Source organism: Diceros bicornis, chromosome 7 (assembly GCF_020826845.1).
Source record: "Diceros bicornis minor isolate mBicDic1 chromosome 7, mDicBic1.mat.cur, whole genome shotgun sequence".
Taxonomy (NCBI): domain Eukaryota; kingdom Metazoa; phylum Chordata; class Mammalia; order Perissodactyla; family Rhinocerotidae; genus Diceros; species Diceros bicornis.
In genome coordinates, this window is record NC_080746.1 from 3,951,965 (window position 1) to 3,970,164 (window position 18,200).

An 18,200-nucleotide genomic window follows, 5' to 3' on the forward strand; every position below is an offset into this window, starting at 1 on the left:
GTTTGGGGAGCAGGCATGGAGGGAAGAGAGTCTCCCAAACACTGCTTGATGGGATTTGGGATTATTCAACACCAACCCACAAAGCTTTGAGGGTTTTTTGTTTTTGTTTTTGTTTTTTGTGATAGCTGCACTATGCTGCCTCCTGGAAATAATTACATGTAAAAGCCTTTCCCTAACTGGGCTCGACACTTAGCCCAGGTTATGAGGGGAGGTGTTTGGACATAGAGAGGATGCTGCCAGCCTCAGCCAGAACATTCTGAAGGCATTGGAGACGCAGTCCCCCTGAGACCCGCCCCTCCTTTGCTTCCTTTAGGAGGATGGAGGTGGTTTCCTGAAGCCCCGTCTGTCATCAGGAGGGGTCTAAAGAGCAGTAGCTTGAGCCAGGAGCCCACCTGCTCCATGTTCTTCACACCTGAGCCAGGCAGGCTCTGCCCCCCTCACCCCCCACTTGAGAATGAGGTACCACACCAGGTGAAGAGGGACATGGAACACTTTTTAATGTCAAGTCAGAGACAACCCCTCCCTCCCCTAGCCCCCAATCCCACTTTCCCTCATCACATCCAGGACCCCTCCCCGAGGCCTCTCTGGTTCCCAGGCTTCTGGGGAGGAAAAAAAATTTACCTAAAAACTGCATTTTCTTCTCTTTCATACACACGCACACAAAGGTGGGAAATTAAATAAAATAAACCAAGAAGATTCAATTCTCCAGTGGTCACAAAGGCATCAGAGATTCCCATAATGGGCTAAAGCAAGTGGTTACTGACTGTTTAGCTGTTCAATTGCTTGATGTTTGTTCATGCCCCGAGGCCTATGAGGGCTTTCACCTCCGAGAGCCACACCTGGAAAAGACGCTGGCCTGGTATTAGTGTTTTGTTTTTTTTTCTCTTTTTATAAATGTCTCTGACATGTAAATAACCCAAGAAAATAAAAAGGCAGGAGCTGATTACACAATTACCAGTAAACTCTATCATCTTTTAGAAGATCAACACACAGCTAACGCCATATACAGCATGCAGTAATGTCTGAGAAAGGACCCTGCTGAGAAATAAAATGGCTAGAACTCTAACAAAAAAAATATATGTGTATATATACTGTATAATATATGTCATCGAAAGAAGCATAGCCAACAAACTCAAGATACAGTGCAGATCACCCTTCCATTTCTAAACAGCATGTAGAAGCACAGTATTTTTCTGCATTAAATGCCAGAATAAGGAGAAATCTGTAGCGCTGGTGGAGATGTTGGTTAAATCGTAAGCATGTTTTTTTGGTGGATTTGCCAAATCCTCACCAGGTGGTTAATGCCTGGTGTGTGGTCCACCAGTTGTAAACCTAGTTAAGAAGTACACTATTCATTTTTAATATTTACCAAACATACTTCTCTTCACCCCTTTCATTTGTGTATTTTTTTAGTTTTGTCTTGTTTTTGCACTAAGTTCTAGACTCATATCAGAAAATATAATTAATAAAATTAATAATGAATCAGAATCCCTTATTATCCATGATGTCCATGTAGTAAAATGAAAAAAAAAAAAGTTTAACAATATCTTTTGTGACTGTTGATTGTGGGATTGTTGTAGCTGTCAGGCTGTCTTGTTTAGTTTCCTTTTTCTTTGTTTTTTTTAAATTTTGTGTTTCATAACACACCCAATAGTGGCACAGTCTACGAAAGGGGCCGCAGTGGCACATCTGGGCCCACAGGTCTCACTGTGTTCATCTCTATCGACTGATTGAATTTGGGATGGCCGACTGCAGAATTTTCCTTGGTGGGGGCATGTTAGTGGGCAGAATGGCTGAGCCCTCGCCCCCGTGGTAACAAAGAGGTCATGCAATGCAGCTTGCAGGTGAGTCCAAAGCCAGGTGTGTGTTCTTCCCGTTTAGGAAAAGAAAGAAAACTCAGCTGTACCTACATATCTGCAAGGCCTGCAAGGTGACTTTCGATTTCCTTTTAAAACTTGTTTTCCCAAAGTATTCTTTGTCCCCTCCCTCGAATTTGTGTCCCATTGGACTCTGTTTCTCTGAATGTTGTTTGACGGTATCGTATTTAGAAACGGGTTTGCGCTTGCTGCTGTCGGAGTTGCTTTGCTGTTGTGTTGGTGGTTGCAGTGGTGGCAGCATTTCCCCAGTGGGAAAGTGGCACTCACATCAAAACTTGAGGAGTTGGTGCAAGACCAGAAGAGGTAGCAGCCAAATGCAGCCTGCCCTCCTCGACGTCCCGTTGTTCACCTCGCTGACTGCGCCCGGGCCTGAGGAGAGAACACACTTGTCAGGAGCCACCTGGTATAAGATGGAACCTCTGTCACCTGGCCTGCTGTCATTAGGCCTTGCCTCTGATGAAGCATCCCTCTAACTGGAAGCATTTGGTGTTCCAATTGCTTACATAGGGGCTGCATTAGAAATGAACCTTCTATAGCTTCAATCCCCTGGATGCACAGTCTATAATGGGGAGCGTTCCTATGCAAAGAGAGAATATGAGGATCAGGTCAAGGTGGGCTGGTGGCCACTACTCCTCTACTGTGTTGTAACATGCTAAGGCCAGGCCTCAGGGTCAAGTTCAAGAAGAAGGTGCAGATTAATTAATAGCCTACACAGAGCTTCAATAAAGTAAGACCCCTCCATTGTTTGCATCATCATCCAAACACTTCTGAGCACTGCCTGACTTGACACTCACATGACCCTCCAGCTGCTCAGCCTGTTGTGCAGGAAAGGACCTGCTGGACGCAACGATCTGTCTCCCTGCTGCTGCTGCGTCGGGCGTCCTATCCATCATGTCAATCACCCTATCTCAGGACAGTGCCTGGGCTTCCACCTGGAGAACTTGGCCCCTTCCCCATCTGGACGAGGTAACAGCACACCTAGCGCAAGTATTACATGCCTGAAGGGCCAAAACCAGCCTGCATGCAGTAGAGGTGGGATCCAGTAAAGGAACAAGAGGCCTCTTGCCGTGTACATGGAAGTAAGGGAAGATTTACATGGACAATGGGATGCAGAACCTCCACAGTGTATGTCTTTGGGTGGGAGATGGATGACACCTTTCCCTAAAAGGCACACACCAACCCAAACAGATACAACCCAAGGCCAGAACTTCCCGGCAGTGTAAGTTCTCATGATGAGAAGCACACGAGACACCTATTCTGCCCGCCTTGCTGCAGGGAGGTGACCTTCTGGGCAACACAAGACTGAAGGCATCTGCCACGCAATGCTCTCCTTCTCCCAGTCCCTGGTGGGATACAAGTGATCAGGAAGCATTCCTGGAAAGCTCCCGATGATTTACATTTCAATTTCAGAGATGCTTATCGTTTACCATTGGTCACTAATTGGTTGTGTCTTCTAAAATCTTACTACTATGTTTCTATATAAACCACCACCAGGAACTCCCGCTCTGATATTCAGTCACTCTGTTATTATACAGCAGCCTTTGGAAGCCCAGGAGAGAAGCCACTCCTTGATACCTTCTCAGGTGATAGTTTATCTGTTTCTGTACTATGAGGAAGCCCTTCTGCTCCGGGCCACGGCAAGATCCTTCACACCAAGACTCTTGCCTGTGCCTGAGGCTGACTCTTAAGACATAAACGCTGTTTCTGAGTCCATTGGACTAGCAGGACTTTGTGGGAGCCCAGTTCCATGTTTAAGCTAGGCAGAGTTAGTGGCTGTATTCTATCTTCCCATGTGCGCATTGCACAGTGATTTCAAATGTGTTCTGCATGTCTGGCACACCGTGCTCCTGGCCAGACACACGTCCATTGGGGCATGCCTCTTTTTTCTCTTTCGTCTCTTTTGCTCTCCTGAACGCCTACACTCACAGCTTTGAAAACACTCGCGCACGCATCCCAGCGCATCCCCTCCCCCACCCCTGTACCCTAGCCATTGCTAAGAAGATGCCCTGAAAAGAGAAAGGAAACAAAAGGCAGTTCTCTGCATTAAATGCTCTCTGCTTCTCTCCTGCATTTCCTCCTTTTAGGGCTACCCAGCCAGCGGAAGTCTCCAGCAGGGAGAACAGAGAATGCCACAAGCCAGGCACACAGCCCAGCAGGGACCTGGCTTGGTTACCATGTAAGAAAAGTCGGAAAACCTTGTTTGCAGGCCAGGGACTCTGCAGTGCCACAAGGGAGGTGGCTGTGAGCTGGCAAGCAACCCCCGGGGCACCTCACAATGGCTAGGCGGCTCTGTAGGTGCTCTCTCTGGGCACTGTGTTAGGTCTCCTTGCTGCTCCCCTCAGAGCGCCTTTGTGGCTCTGCTGCCTGCTGGGATGCACCACAGAGAGCATGTAGGGAGGGTCCTGACTCGGTATGTCAGAAAACTCTTCCCATAGAAGAAAGGAAGAGGCCACGAGTGTGCCAGAGCCTCCTCTTGCGTGTGTTGTTACCCTGGACAAGCTGTGGGGCCTCTCTGCTGCTGCTGTCTCCTGTCACTCACTGTGCAGGATCACAGCCGGCCTGTGCTCACCCCCCTACACTCTCTCCCCTCACTACGCCCCTTCCTTTTCTCGAGCATGTCCAGGAAAACTGATCTGGACAAAGCTGGACAGAAGGAGGAGGAAACAGGGGTGGTCTCTGGAGAAACACTGAGGCAGGGGTACTCCGCACATCCTCTCAAAGAGGACACTGCAACAGCTCTCCTTTCAATTTCCAAAACAGTTAGCAAACTGGGCCTTGCCACCTGTGACCTTGACCTTTTGAGTTTATTCTTTATGCTAATTCCAGGGTGATGTTTCTACAAATCCATGTTGATCACGTTACTGAACTATTTGATTTCTACAGCCTTTACAAAACTTCCCAACTGCTTGGTAGAACACTCACTGCTTTTCATAAGCTCACGATCTGCCTCCTTAGCCTCTCTTTCTCCCACATATTCTTTGGTTTCTCCCTGCCCTTGACTCCATGCAACATGAGTGTGTACCCTCCAGCCATATTCTCTTTCCTTTCACACCCTCAAACCGTCTGCCCCTCTGGTTGAAACATCTTTCACCCAACTCACTCCCACTTCTTGTTCCAGGTTCTGTTCTGATCCCCAGTCACCTCCTCCAGGCAGCCTTCCTTGACTCACTCTGGTTTGCTTCCACAGCACCATGTACATCCTGCTATTAAAATAAGTACCACCCTGTGTTGTAATCTCTTTATTTGTCCAAGTCACATATTTCCTCCTCTATTCAATAAAAGTTTGTTGAAGGAAGGAAAGAGCCAGAACATTGTGATGCGTGTGGACACACCCATATTTACTTTGTCTCTGTGTTTTTCTTTCTCTTAAGATTCTACTTGGAGGAAAACAAAACAAAAAACAAAACAAAAAACTTGTTTCCCACCTTGCCTTCTACTTTACCTCAGTTTTCTCTTCCAAACCTCCTTCCCCTCTTTTCTTAACTCTTTCCAATAAAAGTCACTGAACATTCCTGTGGTTGAGGGGTGGTGTACACAGAAGTAAAATCACATCGATTAGGACTGCAAGTAGAGTGCTTGCAGCTGGAAAGGTGCTCTGGTCCCTTACAGACACTCATGTACAAGGTAAGGATTATTATCTATCTCCTGCTTTAATATGTGAAAACCTACCCTTAGAGGGCTTAAGTGACTTCCTCAAGGTCCCTTGACTTCTATCTCCAAATGCAATTTTCTTTCCACTAACTCGGGCCTGCTGCTTTGTGTAACTCTCCCATCTTCAGAGAATGAAGAGGAGAGAGAGAATGAGGCCTTGGGCCAGTCCCCAGCCCCTGCCCTCCGGCTACTAGTTCAGGTGAGAACCACACAGGACAGCCCTCGCTCCCCGCCCCATGGAAGAATGCTATGAGAAGAGGACCTTTTGCCCACACAGGTGCGACCACAGTGTCCTGGAGCAAGGCTCTCCCAGAGCCAGAGCTGGCCAGAGTGACAACTCAGCCCATCTGCCTGGTGACACGGCCTCTGTTCTTCATCCAGCCACGCCTCCACTCCGCTGTGGATGCCTTTTTTTTAATTGCCTCTATCTCATTAGAGAGCTGCAGAGGCCTAAAGAGACTAATTACCAGGACAGTTAAGGTCCCAGAGAACTGTGATGAGTGTCAATTATCCACCAGAAACATCTGGCAGGAATGAAAGGCTCAAATAAGATGCATTTTATTTGTAGCCAAGTGACTCACCCAAGAACCACCCTTTTCCTTCCATTTTTCCCTCCCTCTAGCCACTTCCCTTCCAGCTCCAAGTTAGAGAGAGAGAGAGAGAGAGAGAATGAGGTTAGCAAAGGGCAGCATGCAAAGTCAAGGTCATGTGCAAGGAAAGAGGCAGGCCTGGCACAGAGGAGCTAGACATGGAGCTATTCTGGACACTGGCAGGTGCTCATTAGTGCTGCCAACAAAGAGAAGTTAAATGTCTGCAGTGGAAGCTGCCCAGGGAGAGTGGTGTGTCCTTGGGGACAGATTAATCTCAATTGACACAGAGACAGCCCAAGGTCAGGGAGCGTGCCCACTGGGCTGCTTCCTGGGGTTAGCTCAGAAGAGAAGGCGTCTCGGAAGAAAAGTGACGAGTTTTGCATACCCCATTCCCACCAAGGCAGCAGCTGCCTGGAAAATAAATATACCAACCTTTCCAAGGGGTCAGAGCTGTAGTTTTCACCTCTAAAAGAAATTAAAAACAAGCCACTGTTAAGGTAGAAAGCAGCCAGAGGCACTTGCTTTGCCCTCAGATAGTTTTGGGAACAGCCAGTGCTCTGGCCCAGGGCCTCCTCCAGCCCTGGGGCACCTGCCTCTTGCTGTCCTGACCACAGCCCAGCCCTCATACTTGCCCCTCTCTGGTTTTCTGGGAAGTCGGTTGCCATGAAGTTGAGTTGGGGCCAGTGGAGGATATGAATGACAGTCAGGTTGGATCTCTGAACCATAGAGAGCCACACATCCACCTTGTTTTAGCAGGGAACTCAGGGACTTCAAGCCTGGGGCCCCAAGCCAATAAATACTTCTTTGTAGAACTTTCTTTCTTTGGTCACCAGACTACTCCCTAATTAGGTGAAGTCTGTAGGCTTTAAGTATAAAATTGGCTAATGCAAATGGGTTACACAACAGCAATTTGAAAGTAAGCGCCCATGCTATGTTTGAGATGTAAAAGTTTGGCATTTATCTACGCATTTTAGAAACACTGAGGAGCTAGGTTACATGTGCCAAAGGAGCCCAGATCTTTGATATCTGACTTCTCTTGATGCCTCAGACTATAGCAAGCTGGCCCACAGGACTTTATCTCTCTGGACGACCTGATGCAATAAGCATCTGCTACATTAGCACTTGCTGGGACCCGCCTGTGGAGATGCTGGGATGCCAGCTCCTCTCTGCTGACTGGACCACGAAAGATCCCCATTTCACAAACTTCGAGCTCTCCGAAGAATCCACAGAGCCTCTTCTGCTGACAGCAGATGTCCTGTCTGGCCTGAAGTAGTATGATCTCTAATCTTTGACTTCACTCTTTAGGTAGGGGCCTCTGCAGTTGTTCACCCTGGGTATGGAGAGGATGGAAAATCCTTTCACAATGCATATGTACATCAAATCACCACAACGTATGCTTGAAAGATCTTATAATTTTCTTTGTCAATTATACTTCAATACAGCTAAAAAGAAAAAAAAGGAAAATGACATTAAAGTCCTTTGCATCGAAGTGATACCATTTTCTGTGCAAAGGTCCTCACATTTAGAAGGAAAGAGTCTAGATATAACTCGACCTAAACTTAACTAAAACATTTGACGAAAATCAGATGCATACGTACTTGTGCATTCAAGCTCTCAATCTATTCTTTAAAGGCACCTGAGACATAATAGCCCTCTTGATCTCAGTGGACATTAGCAACCCTGAGATGTCACTCTGAAAAAGATGCAAGAGGTGATCTATGCTCAAAGATCAAAGGGGTGATTCAGAGAAGATCTGATGTAAAGTCCGGGTGGTAGAGACAAGCCAGGAGGGCTGCTGGTGCCATGTTGTCTGCGTGTTTAGCAAGGACAGTCCTTGGAGTGATTTCTGGGCCCTAGAAACCAGTTCAAAGCTAAGGAGGGGCTATTTTCATGAATTGTCTCATTCAGGTACCACTGACTTAAGTCTTTCTGTACCAAGAAGGAAGATAACTGGAAGGAGGGAGGACACTCTGAAGAAGGACTTTTGGAGGGATAAAGCGTCATAGGCCTTTCACCGCCACACCATAAGCAGTGCAAAGGTAGGGTACGTTTAGGGGAGAGTAGCCCATAGAGTGATGGGAGTGCTGGCTTAGACTCTGCTGGAGGACCAACACAGGGAAGGGTTCTGTTTGGTAGTTGGGATTGTTGGAACTATCAGAAAGAGAAATAGTTGGAAAGCAAAGTTCCTGCAGTGCTCTAGATACCAGAACTGATTTTCTATAAGGCAAAGATCTCAAAACAACTTCAGCTTAATTGTTCTCATCCAGCTACTTTTTTCCCTGAATCTCCAACCCACGCTCCTTGAAAGAAGGTCAACACTCTAGTGTCCACATAGGTAAAGGACTATTCGAGACTCATCCTTGACCTCAGCTAGAACTTATCCTTGGGCTTTTCCAGGTAGCAATATTTCAACTCTTCTAGTTGACTAGAGAGCGCTCCTGCCCCTGCTTGTATCTCACCACAGTGAGGGGGGAAATGCAGCCAAGAGAGTCTTTATATTTACTCTAAGCCCTTCATGCTGCACTCCAGCCCATTCCCTTTGGTTTGGTACTAAGAAGAGATGTAGAAATGCTAACACTGTCTTCTTTATGCTGTTTGATGTACTATCACTGTTGGGCCCAGCTTCTAGAAGTATGAGTCTTGCTTGAGCTTCCAAAGTGAGCACTACCCATAAACTCAAGCCTTTGAGTTAACTCTTGGCTAGCAAGAAAATAAACAATCCCTGAAAATCCAAGCGTGTATTTTCCTCACCAAAAGCTTGACTGGAATTTGTGAACTTTGTGTTGCTAAGAAGCCAGGTAGAGTGGAAAAAAATATTCAAAATAAAGAAAAAATGAAATAAAAGAAAAAAGAAAAAAAGAACCCCTCTCCCTGCAAACCTCCAACTCAGTTTCTTCAGTCAACCCATAAAGTGATCTTTTTGCCACCAAAGCCAATGCTTGTGGCTGAATCCAGGTACCGAGGTAAGCACAGGGCTGCTTGCTGTCTGGTTCTAGTGGGCAGAGGAGGCTGGTTTCATGTCAGGATGGATATATAAGCCTTCTAGAAAGAGGGTGAGGGGATTTTGTTTTTTACATCTTCTGTTATTTAGACACATGTGGCACAGAAATGCTAACTGCTGGATGGCTAGGCCTAATTAACTGTCTTTAATCGTCTGCAGGGAAGAACTGATCATTTCTTCTACTGAAATTTTTTCCTTCTGAATCAGTTTACTTTAGTCCCCATTCTTTAATAAGCTGGTTTGATGGTCACTGTGAGGTTCATAGGCATTAATCAGCCAACCTTTCCCAGCCCGCTGATACCATCAAATCTGACTTAATGCTTAGGAGATAAAAGACAAAGGACCAGTGCATGGAAATGAACAGCCACTGAGCTGCTGAGTTTGCAGTGTGGGCCCCAGCACACTTGCCTGTGAAGGAGTACAGTGAGGGATGCTGGCACATCCCTCAGTCCTTATTCATCATGGCAGGAGTCCTGCTCGACCAAATATTAATATGAGGGTGACATGCAATCTGTTTTGTTTGCTAAGGGGAGCAGAAAAATATTTCAAGTGTGGCAGAAAATGCCAAGGAGGAATGAAATTCTCTTATTGGAACCTTTCTACTCTGTCCAGATATTGGGTAGCAAAATATCTTGAAACTTCTCTTCAAGCCAAGGGCTCCCTGTCAGTGGAAATCCACACATTCACGCAAATCTTGCTTCATATTTGTCCCATAAGATGAATGTAACTAACCTGGGAGTATTCCATGAGAAAATAGGTAGCTCTCTATTTTATAGGAGACTAGCCAAGGAGGAGGAAAACAAAAAAAAGTACACAGATGAATGAGGGAAATGTCCCAGGTGCAAGGTCTGTTTTTTCTAAAATATTCCTTAGTTGTACAAAAGAGTCCAAGAGCTATACTGAAGACCAGACTAATCCAAATCTTGGAACGTTCTAGATGTCTACAATCTACAACTTCTGGCCCTGATCCAGTGCCCTGCACTCAGTGAGAAGAATGAGGAGTTGAAAGCATCTTGAGAATCAGAGTAGAAAGTTGGCTTAGAGATCCTTTCACCCAAGTTCATAGTTGAGAGCAGGGGGAAGTGAGGCAGCCAGCTTTGTCTCAGCAGCTGGAGACTGCTCCTGGTCCTGTGCTCAGCAGTCAGGTAGTGCTTGTTTGTTTCTGGTCAGTACTGTTACTGTTGGCTTTGGAATGGAACGATGCTTTCTCTATCAGTTACGTACACCTTCAGTTAACCACTAACTCCTTAGCAACCACTACCTGTTTTAAAATCTATTATTCCCTCTGAGAATGAAAAGCTAAGTGATCAGAATGAGCTTAGTCACTTCTGAAAGCACATCCTGCAGCATCATCTGTCTTAGCTCCAGTCTCTCAAATTTCCCTTTGACCATTCATGTTAGTTACTTTTCTAAGGCTCTCTATTTTAGATCTGTGAATATGCCTCACAAGGGGTTCAATAAACATAAGTTGAATCATAAGTTGAACCTGAAGGCTTCTATTGACTTCACGTTTGCTTTGTTTCATTTTCCAGTTTGTACTTCATCACCATGGCACTCTACATCACGAAGGTGACTAATGCAGCCCTGAATCTTTTCATGATAAAAGTATTTTTCTCATCTGTCAAACAGCTTTCCAAATAATTCATTTCCTTCCATCTCCTCCCCTACTTTTCAAGTCTGCCATCCTCTGATGCTTGTTTGCCAAGCTAGAGCTGAATGGATGAACAGCATGGGTGTGGGGTGCAGTGGGACGAGAAAGGTCAGGGGTTGGAGTAGAAGGCAGACAAAGCCATTCCCCTCATTGTCTTCACAGCTACCTTCTTGCTGGGCTGTCCTGTGGTCAGCACTGTCCTTATGAGGAGAAAAGCAGCACAGGCAGCATGCATCTTATTCCACCACTCAGTCCAGCCCCACTTCTGCCCAAATGCTTAGTCATGGTCTTAGTGAATCATTCATGCTAGGCTGGTGACCTTGAGAAAATTTGAAGATCCGTGCAAATAGAGGCGAGAGATGTAGAAGTCATACATAGGGAAGGGCTTGGGGTGCAACAGGATATAAAGGGTTGGGGAGAAGGATTTGAGAAATGAGTTAATGAACCCTCTGACATTACAATGAGGGAAGCCCTTGTCTTGCAGCTTGCATCTGGAAATTGGACTTTAATGATTCAAAATGCACCAAGCAGTTTTCAAAGCCTTTTTAATATGTAGTCTCAGTTGAACGTTGGAACAACTCTAAGGTAGATGAGGCAGATAATTCCATTTTATAGAAGAGGAAATTGAGTCTAAATAAGGTTTAGTGACTTGCCCAACAGCACAGAACTACTAAATGTCAGGCTCTGAACTAGAATTCAGTTGCATCCCACTCTAGATCACTGCTTATTGACTACCATGCATGCTGTACCATGCCTACCTTTCTCCCTTGGAGAACCTCATTGTGAACCAATTGATGCATTTTAGGGAGTATTTGAATCTTCATGCAAATGGTGTTTGCTTCTGTTGCTGAGGGCCATCAATAGGACTCTCATTATGAAAACTGTTCACTGGGTTGGAGTTGTCTTCCTATTGGTTCAGACTCACTCTCTCAACCTTTTGCCTTCACACAGGTCTCCGGGCTTTGCAATATTAATGATGTTTCCTTTCCTTTCTCCCCTCCAATCCTTCTGGGGAAGTGTGGGCAAGGGATGAGCAGAGAAAACAGAGCTATCTTTGGAGTTTCGCCAGCTCCCAGTAACCTCCTTAGCTTCCACCACCATCCTCTAAGTAATTTTATAGGTAGGATCCTTGGGTAGTGCATAGCAAGGGGGAAAAGGAGATGGGAATGGGGACTCTGGGAGAAAGGGGAGGGGAGAGAAACCATAAAGCAAGGGGGATACTGACCTTGCAACAAAGTTGAGCTTGTAGGCTCATTTAGTTCTAAATCGGGTGAGGGACATACAAGAGAGAAAAATGAAAACAAACACATATATTATATACAGTAGCTATATATTTGTCATATATAGTTTGTATACTGCCTTTCACAAACATTTCTGGAGGAATGGATAAATAAAGAAAGACACAAAAACCAAAGGTGGTAGGACAAGATGCAGCATGAGAAGCACTGAAGTGCTTTATGCTTCCATACTTGGATGCCACAGTTGGGAAGTGAGGGAGCTGGCCACTTGTACATTTTCCGGTGCAGATGGATTTACTCTTAGCTTCTGCTGAGTTGGGGTACTGATTTACTAACAAAGGACAAAAGTCCCTTTCCAGATGAGATTTTTGTCCCACATCTCCATCCCCATTTTTTCACTTTGGGAGACCAAATCCAGGAATTTCTGATCCCATGGCACCACTGCAGGAACAAGGTCCCTCCAGGAACCATTGTAACTCAGGATTATGGGAGCAGAACTCTCCGAGTCTCCTGTAATCTCTGCAGTTTTAGGGATCATATGCTCAGAACCATATTGGTTCATGATAGGAAGGACCACCCCTGCCCCATTTGGCCTAAGTACCCTCAGAGATATTGAGCACAATGGGAGCCCCCCAGCACCAGCATTCCTCACTTGTCAACATTCAGGTCATGTGCAGAGGGTGTGCAGTTTATGTGCAAGTTAGTGGCAAAATGATGATAATTTAGCTGGCTTTCTGTGATGCTATGAACTTCATCACACAGTTTGTATATTCGCATAAAGTAAATTCTGCTTTCCAAATTCGCATGTCTGCTTGATGGCTCTGAGCTGAGGGGTCTTCTGATAATGGGAAATGACATGAAAAACTCCCTAATAAGTTTATATTTGTCAAACAGCCTTATTGATGGTGGGCCTCAATAATGAGTTTAGGGGCTGCAATGTCTGGATTAGCCTCAGTGAGAGCCAATGGAGTGGAAACACCCATCTTGCACATTAATAGGATTTCACTAGTTCCATGGAACTATGTCACCCATGAGGCATTTCTGTGATGGGCTCCTCAGAAATGGTCTCTCAATTGAGGCTAAAAAGTTGGTTTCTGTTTGATTAAATTTGGAAAATGCTCCAAACATTTTCTCCCTCTTAGAGATTTAGCATGTAAAGATTCTGAGACTTTGTGCATTAGAGAACATCCCCACAGGTACCCCATTCACCATTGTTTGACTGGGACTTTCTAAATTGATTTGAATACATTCTATCACTTTTGATTGCATTTTTTTAGAGAACCCTGAACTCCAGAAAGCTGGCAGTTGCAGAACCACCCCAAATGATGCAGGGTGAACACTGACAGACCGCTGGCGGGGGGTTAACTGCCACACATAGGTCTGCTGAGAAGAGCAGATTCATGACACATGCTTCCCCTCATGCCTTGTCACAAATGCCAGCTATTTCACTCTTAACGTTGGCTTTTTCTCCCTATTCTCATCTTCAGATAGCTTAAGGGGAAGAGGTCAGGGAATTAGATAGTAGTGATAAAGCCAATTGCAAAACCATTTCATGCATCCAAATCAGAAGAGTGAGGAGGTCAAAAGCAGAGGATGACTGCTTACAGGAATGAGGACTGCTGTGGGTGGAGGGGAGGACTTGGGAGGGGTGGGAGGGAAAGCTAGCGACAGCCTTAAATTTGCAAGGCAAGGGAAGGAGGGGTCCGTTCCTTTCTAATCCTGGCCCTTCTGTTCATACAAACATACACCTGCCACAAAGCCAAAAAGGCCTGACAAATGTGAGGGGCAATTACGACCAACCCTGTGTGAGAGATGTCAGACAGATCAATCACTCTAACCACAGCTCTGCCCATTCTGAGCTACCAGCTCTGGGATCAAGAGCAGACTTGCCCTTCTCAGCCCTCCTGGATAAAGCTGGACTTTATGTGCTGGATAGAAGGGGGATAGACTGTGACTTGGGAGCAGAGATGGGACAATGGAGCAGCACAGGCAGGTTATTTGGGGCACGTTGGATACACTGTGCCATGGAAGGGATGTAGCAGGGCCAGGGGGTGAGGGTGAAGTACTTGAAGCTATGGGATTATCTGAGAGTTCTCAGAATAAAAGGATTTATGTTCTTGCCAACTATCTGCTAACTTTCTCACCTTTCCGTCCCCAACACATCATTGAGGTGTTTATTAACGTGGAAGAGTAGGGGACCAGATTTGAAAAATTCCAACCTAACTGAACTTGTTGGGTATGGAGGGTTTTGCCCCAAAAGCAACCAGAAATTAGCCCTGTAGCCATAAGGAGAATCTGCATCTATCAAGGGGCAGAAGCCATAACTGGATGCCTCAAGTCCTGCCTGATGACACAGACATGCATCCAGACTCACTTTGGACTGGTTGTTCTTCTCACAGCAGTTCCAGACATCCAGGGTCTACAAGGAAGCTTGTTTATTGCTTCCTTTACTTGCTTCTGGCACCAATATAGTTGCCAGATATGTAATGAAGACATAGCAATTTGCTTTGTACACATTAGCCCTTCAATAAATCGTTGTTTAATGAATTAATGCATGAATGACTATGTGACTTCCGTGAGGATGGTGGCTTGGCTGGATAAATATATCTTAATCCAACCAGACAGCACCCTTTGATGCAAATGGAGAACTAGGGACATCCCGTTCTCTATGTTAATTCTCCCTCTGAAGGTAATATTATTCAGGATCCCCAGGTCCATGATTCCACTTTTATAAATATAATTCAGTTTCTTCCGTATCCCAATGGCCAGAAAACGTTTCAGAAATGGTAACATTTTACACTAATCCAATGAACAAAGTATTAAAGTAGTAAATGTTCCTCTCTGGGCTATTTACTATTATACCCAGTTATAATCTCCATAGTTAGTTTAGGAGATATCACCGAGGAGAAAAAATTAATGTCACTTCAGCATCCCAAAGCCCTTTTCTCCTGTATCAGAATTTTTCCCATTATAGAATGACACATGAACCTTTCTTTTCCTACTCCCAGTATCTACATTCACACATGTACCAGTTCTGTCTCTCCTCTCTCTTCCTCTTCTCGCTCACCCCCGCCTGACTAATTCCCAACGTTCTTCAACTTGCTCCTCTGGGCCTTCCTTCCCAATTCCTCCTCCTCTGAATAAGCCCTCCCCTCTTCTATTGCTCAGCTCAGGGCTCAGTCTTACCAAATAGTGTGATGCTGGCATTGGTGTGACCCAGCTTGTTGGAGGCCACACAAGTGTAGTTCCCATAGTCATGTTCAGAGACATTGAAGAAGATGAGTTTTGAGAGGAAAGGTCTGTTTTCCACTTTGACCCCCTTCTTTCCTTCAATCAGTCTGAGACAAACAAGAGAGACAAAAAAGGAGAAAAAAGGACATGGTTATATTTTTCTCATGAGAAGAAGATAAGACTCTGGAACTAATGATCTTCTCATTGCCCCTGCTCTGACATCATTATAACTGCTATTTTTTCCATTCAAATACACAAGAAGTTCACACACAATGATGCATATAACTGTATTTCTCTATTTTTATCTACGTGTCTGGAGACACTTGTGGCACCACACAGATATTCACCTCTCTATACAGAAATTTAAGTTCTCTGAAGGCAGGTGCCTTCAACAAACATGATGTGTCAGCTGTGTGACATTCAGAACAATATTATTGACACAGTAGGTGCTCAAAAGTGTGGACTTAATTGATGTTGATGATGGTGATAATGAGTATGATGATGGTGATGATGATGACAACCATGAAAACGAAAAGCTCAATCTTCAAAGAGAAGAACAGCCTGAGGGGTTTGAAAGAACAATGTTTTTCAAGCACCTGAGTAATAAAATTTGCCCTTAAAATTTGAGGCATTCTACAAATAATACCTTATTTGGAGCTGTGAATAGGAAAAAAAAGTCAGCAATCATTTTTATGTTTGGGACTCAGAAGGGCTTAGGAGAGGTGATCTGCCCAGAGTATCATAGCGAATCAGTCTGGGAAGGATTATAGATTCCCAAGAATATGACCCTACAGAGCCAGGACAGTATCCCTGAGCAATCCATTATGGCAGTCCAATAGGCCACAAGGGTTCTCGTATTGGTGGTAGGGGCCACTAGAGAAATGCCACAGATAGTGGGGAAAACAGATATACTTATTGGAACCATGGATACCAATACTGGGTAGTTGGAGAGGGTAAGGAGATAGCTACTTTAGGGGTTGGTAGGGCCATATCCTCCATCATAGAAGGTTGTTAGCAGAAATTCCTATTAAAATTGCATGTCTACATGGAAATTATAAGGCCAACTCTCTTCCTTTTAAAGATTCTGGAATGTCCTATTTCAGAGAATTGGCTTTAAGCCAAACTTTTACTTTCCCTGAAATAATCTGTCTTCCTTGTCTAGAAGTTGATTCCATGCTACGGGAAAAATAAATACTAGCGGGAAAAAAAAAATCCTTCTGAATGGAGGATCTCAAGGAACATGGTCACAAATCTAAGCTGCCTGTTTATGGCCTGGCTGGAGCAGGATGTGTAGACAGTAAACAATGTCAAGGTGGACGTCTTTTGGGACGGGCTCAGGGGACACAAATTGGGGCAAATGGCTTGGTATCAGAGTCATCAAACTGAGAAAGACAATATTCAAGGCAGAAATAGAAAGTGAAGCCCAGTAATACAATGATGAGAAAACGCTTCATAACTATAAAATGTTATTTAATATAATACATTTCTATGGAGTCAGATATCAAGAAGCCCTGCCTGTCCCTGGGTCACAGTATGCTTTTGGCATAGAGTGCAGCTGCTTTGTCATTATCTGAAGGTGTCATCTCTGTAGGAATACAGGATGATTCTCTCGACCACCAAAACTTTCTGTGATCAGTGATCAGAAGAGAAAGCCAGGTTCTGGCTTTAGTTCTCACCCAACATCTGTCTCCAGGGAAGTCAGAAGGTTGGTTGGAGGGACTTGTCTTGTTTTTTGTTACATAGATTTTCCTCTGGTAGTCTTTCTCTCTCATAAGCTGGGCACAGTGAACTGGCCTGAGTCCATGGACTTAATTAAAATGTGAGCACTGTCCGAATGGAATGAGGCATCTGGCTGTGCAACCAGACACCACTGTTATATTTCCAGCTTGTTATGTAGATATTGATCCTCTAGGGGGTGCTGTCCGAAGAAGGGTCTACAACCCACCCACCCGGAGGCTTCTTGGAGCTCCTCAAGCCTATTGATCCCATTTGCCATTCTGATGCCATTCCTGGGCTGGGGAGGAAGCCTTCACATCAGAACCAAGCTGTGAATGAGATTTCAGTTCTGCACTGGGGGCAGACACTTACTTAAAGCAGGTTCCTGCTTGACAGCCCTGAAAGGCCTTTAGCTAAAAGCAGCGTAGGGTGGCCAGCAACACTTTGCAGCTTCTGGGATGACACACTTGCCTTTTCTCCATGTGGTCACATTTCCCCATCCCACACTGCTACCAGGCCTCAGTTTCTTAATGAACCTGTAGGCTTTTCATTGGATCATGTCCCCATGGATGGGCGGCCCTTATTAAATACAGCATTCCATTTCCTCTCCCTGTGACTGATGACACACACAGTGGCATGCAATTGAGTGGTGCTGGTATGCAGTCAAAAGAGACCTCTACTCTAAATTTTGAGAAAAGTGCCTGTCCCCATCACAGAGACTCCTTTGATTTGCCTCAGATGCCCGCTATTTCGCTGGGAATGTGAGCTGGGTTCGAGCTGATCTCCCTCCAGGACACGTGCAATATGCCCTCCGAGACCTGCCTGGAGGAGGTTGCCTGCCAGCCTCGGTGGCATGAGAAGGACGAGCAGCAACAAGGACCTGAGAGGCGGAGGTGTTCTTGTTGAGCTGCGTGCCAGGAGGACAGACAACTCCATTCAACGGGGAACACTGGAAATAAATACATGAGCAGCAAATGGAAAACCAACCAGAATCAATTAAAGGGGAGAAAAGGAGCTGCCAGCAGAAGAACTCAGACAAAGGAGGAGTCAAAGCAGCCTGAGCCAGGGGCCTCTGAAAACCCTCCCTGGCGATGCTATCTGGAGGTCTCCTCCTGGGTGAGTGATGGCAGAGGCTGCAGCCCTCCTGTGACAGCAGCCATGCAAAGCACAGCTCTCTCTTCCTTTTCCTCGCCTTGGCCATTTTTGCCTATGACCTTCTCTACTTTCCTCCACATATCATAAGAT

At 45.4% G+C, this 18,200-nt stretch overlaps 1 protein-coding gene across 2 annotated transcripts in view; it reads right to left on the minus strand.

The window, feature by feature from the left end:
* Positions 1–871: 871 nt before the first annotated feature.
* NTM (neurotrimin) overlaps positions 872–18,200 on the minus strand; it is a 396,615-nt gene continuing 379,286 nt past the window's right edge. Inside the window, exons 6-8 of one of the 2 annotated variants that reach the window (XM_058544788.1) lie at positions 15,195–15,346; positions 6,551–6,583; positions 872–2,246 (exon numbers count right to left, since the gene is read on the minus strand). In XM_058544788.1, coding sequence (XP_058400771.1) covers positions 2,146–2,246; positions 6,551–6,583; positions 15,195–15,346 — 286 coding nt within the window. In that variant the 3' untranslated portion in view covers positions 872–2,145. The remainder of the gene's footprint in view (positions 2,247–6,550; positions 6,584–15,194; positions 15,347–18,200) is intronic. The other variant, XM_058544789.1, reaches the window with a different exon arrangement.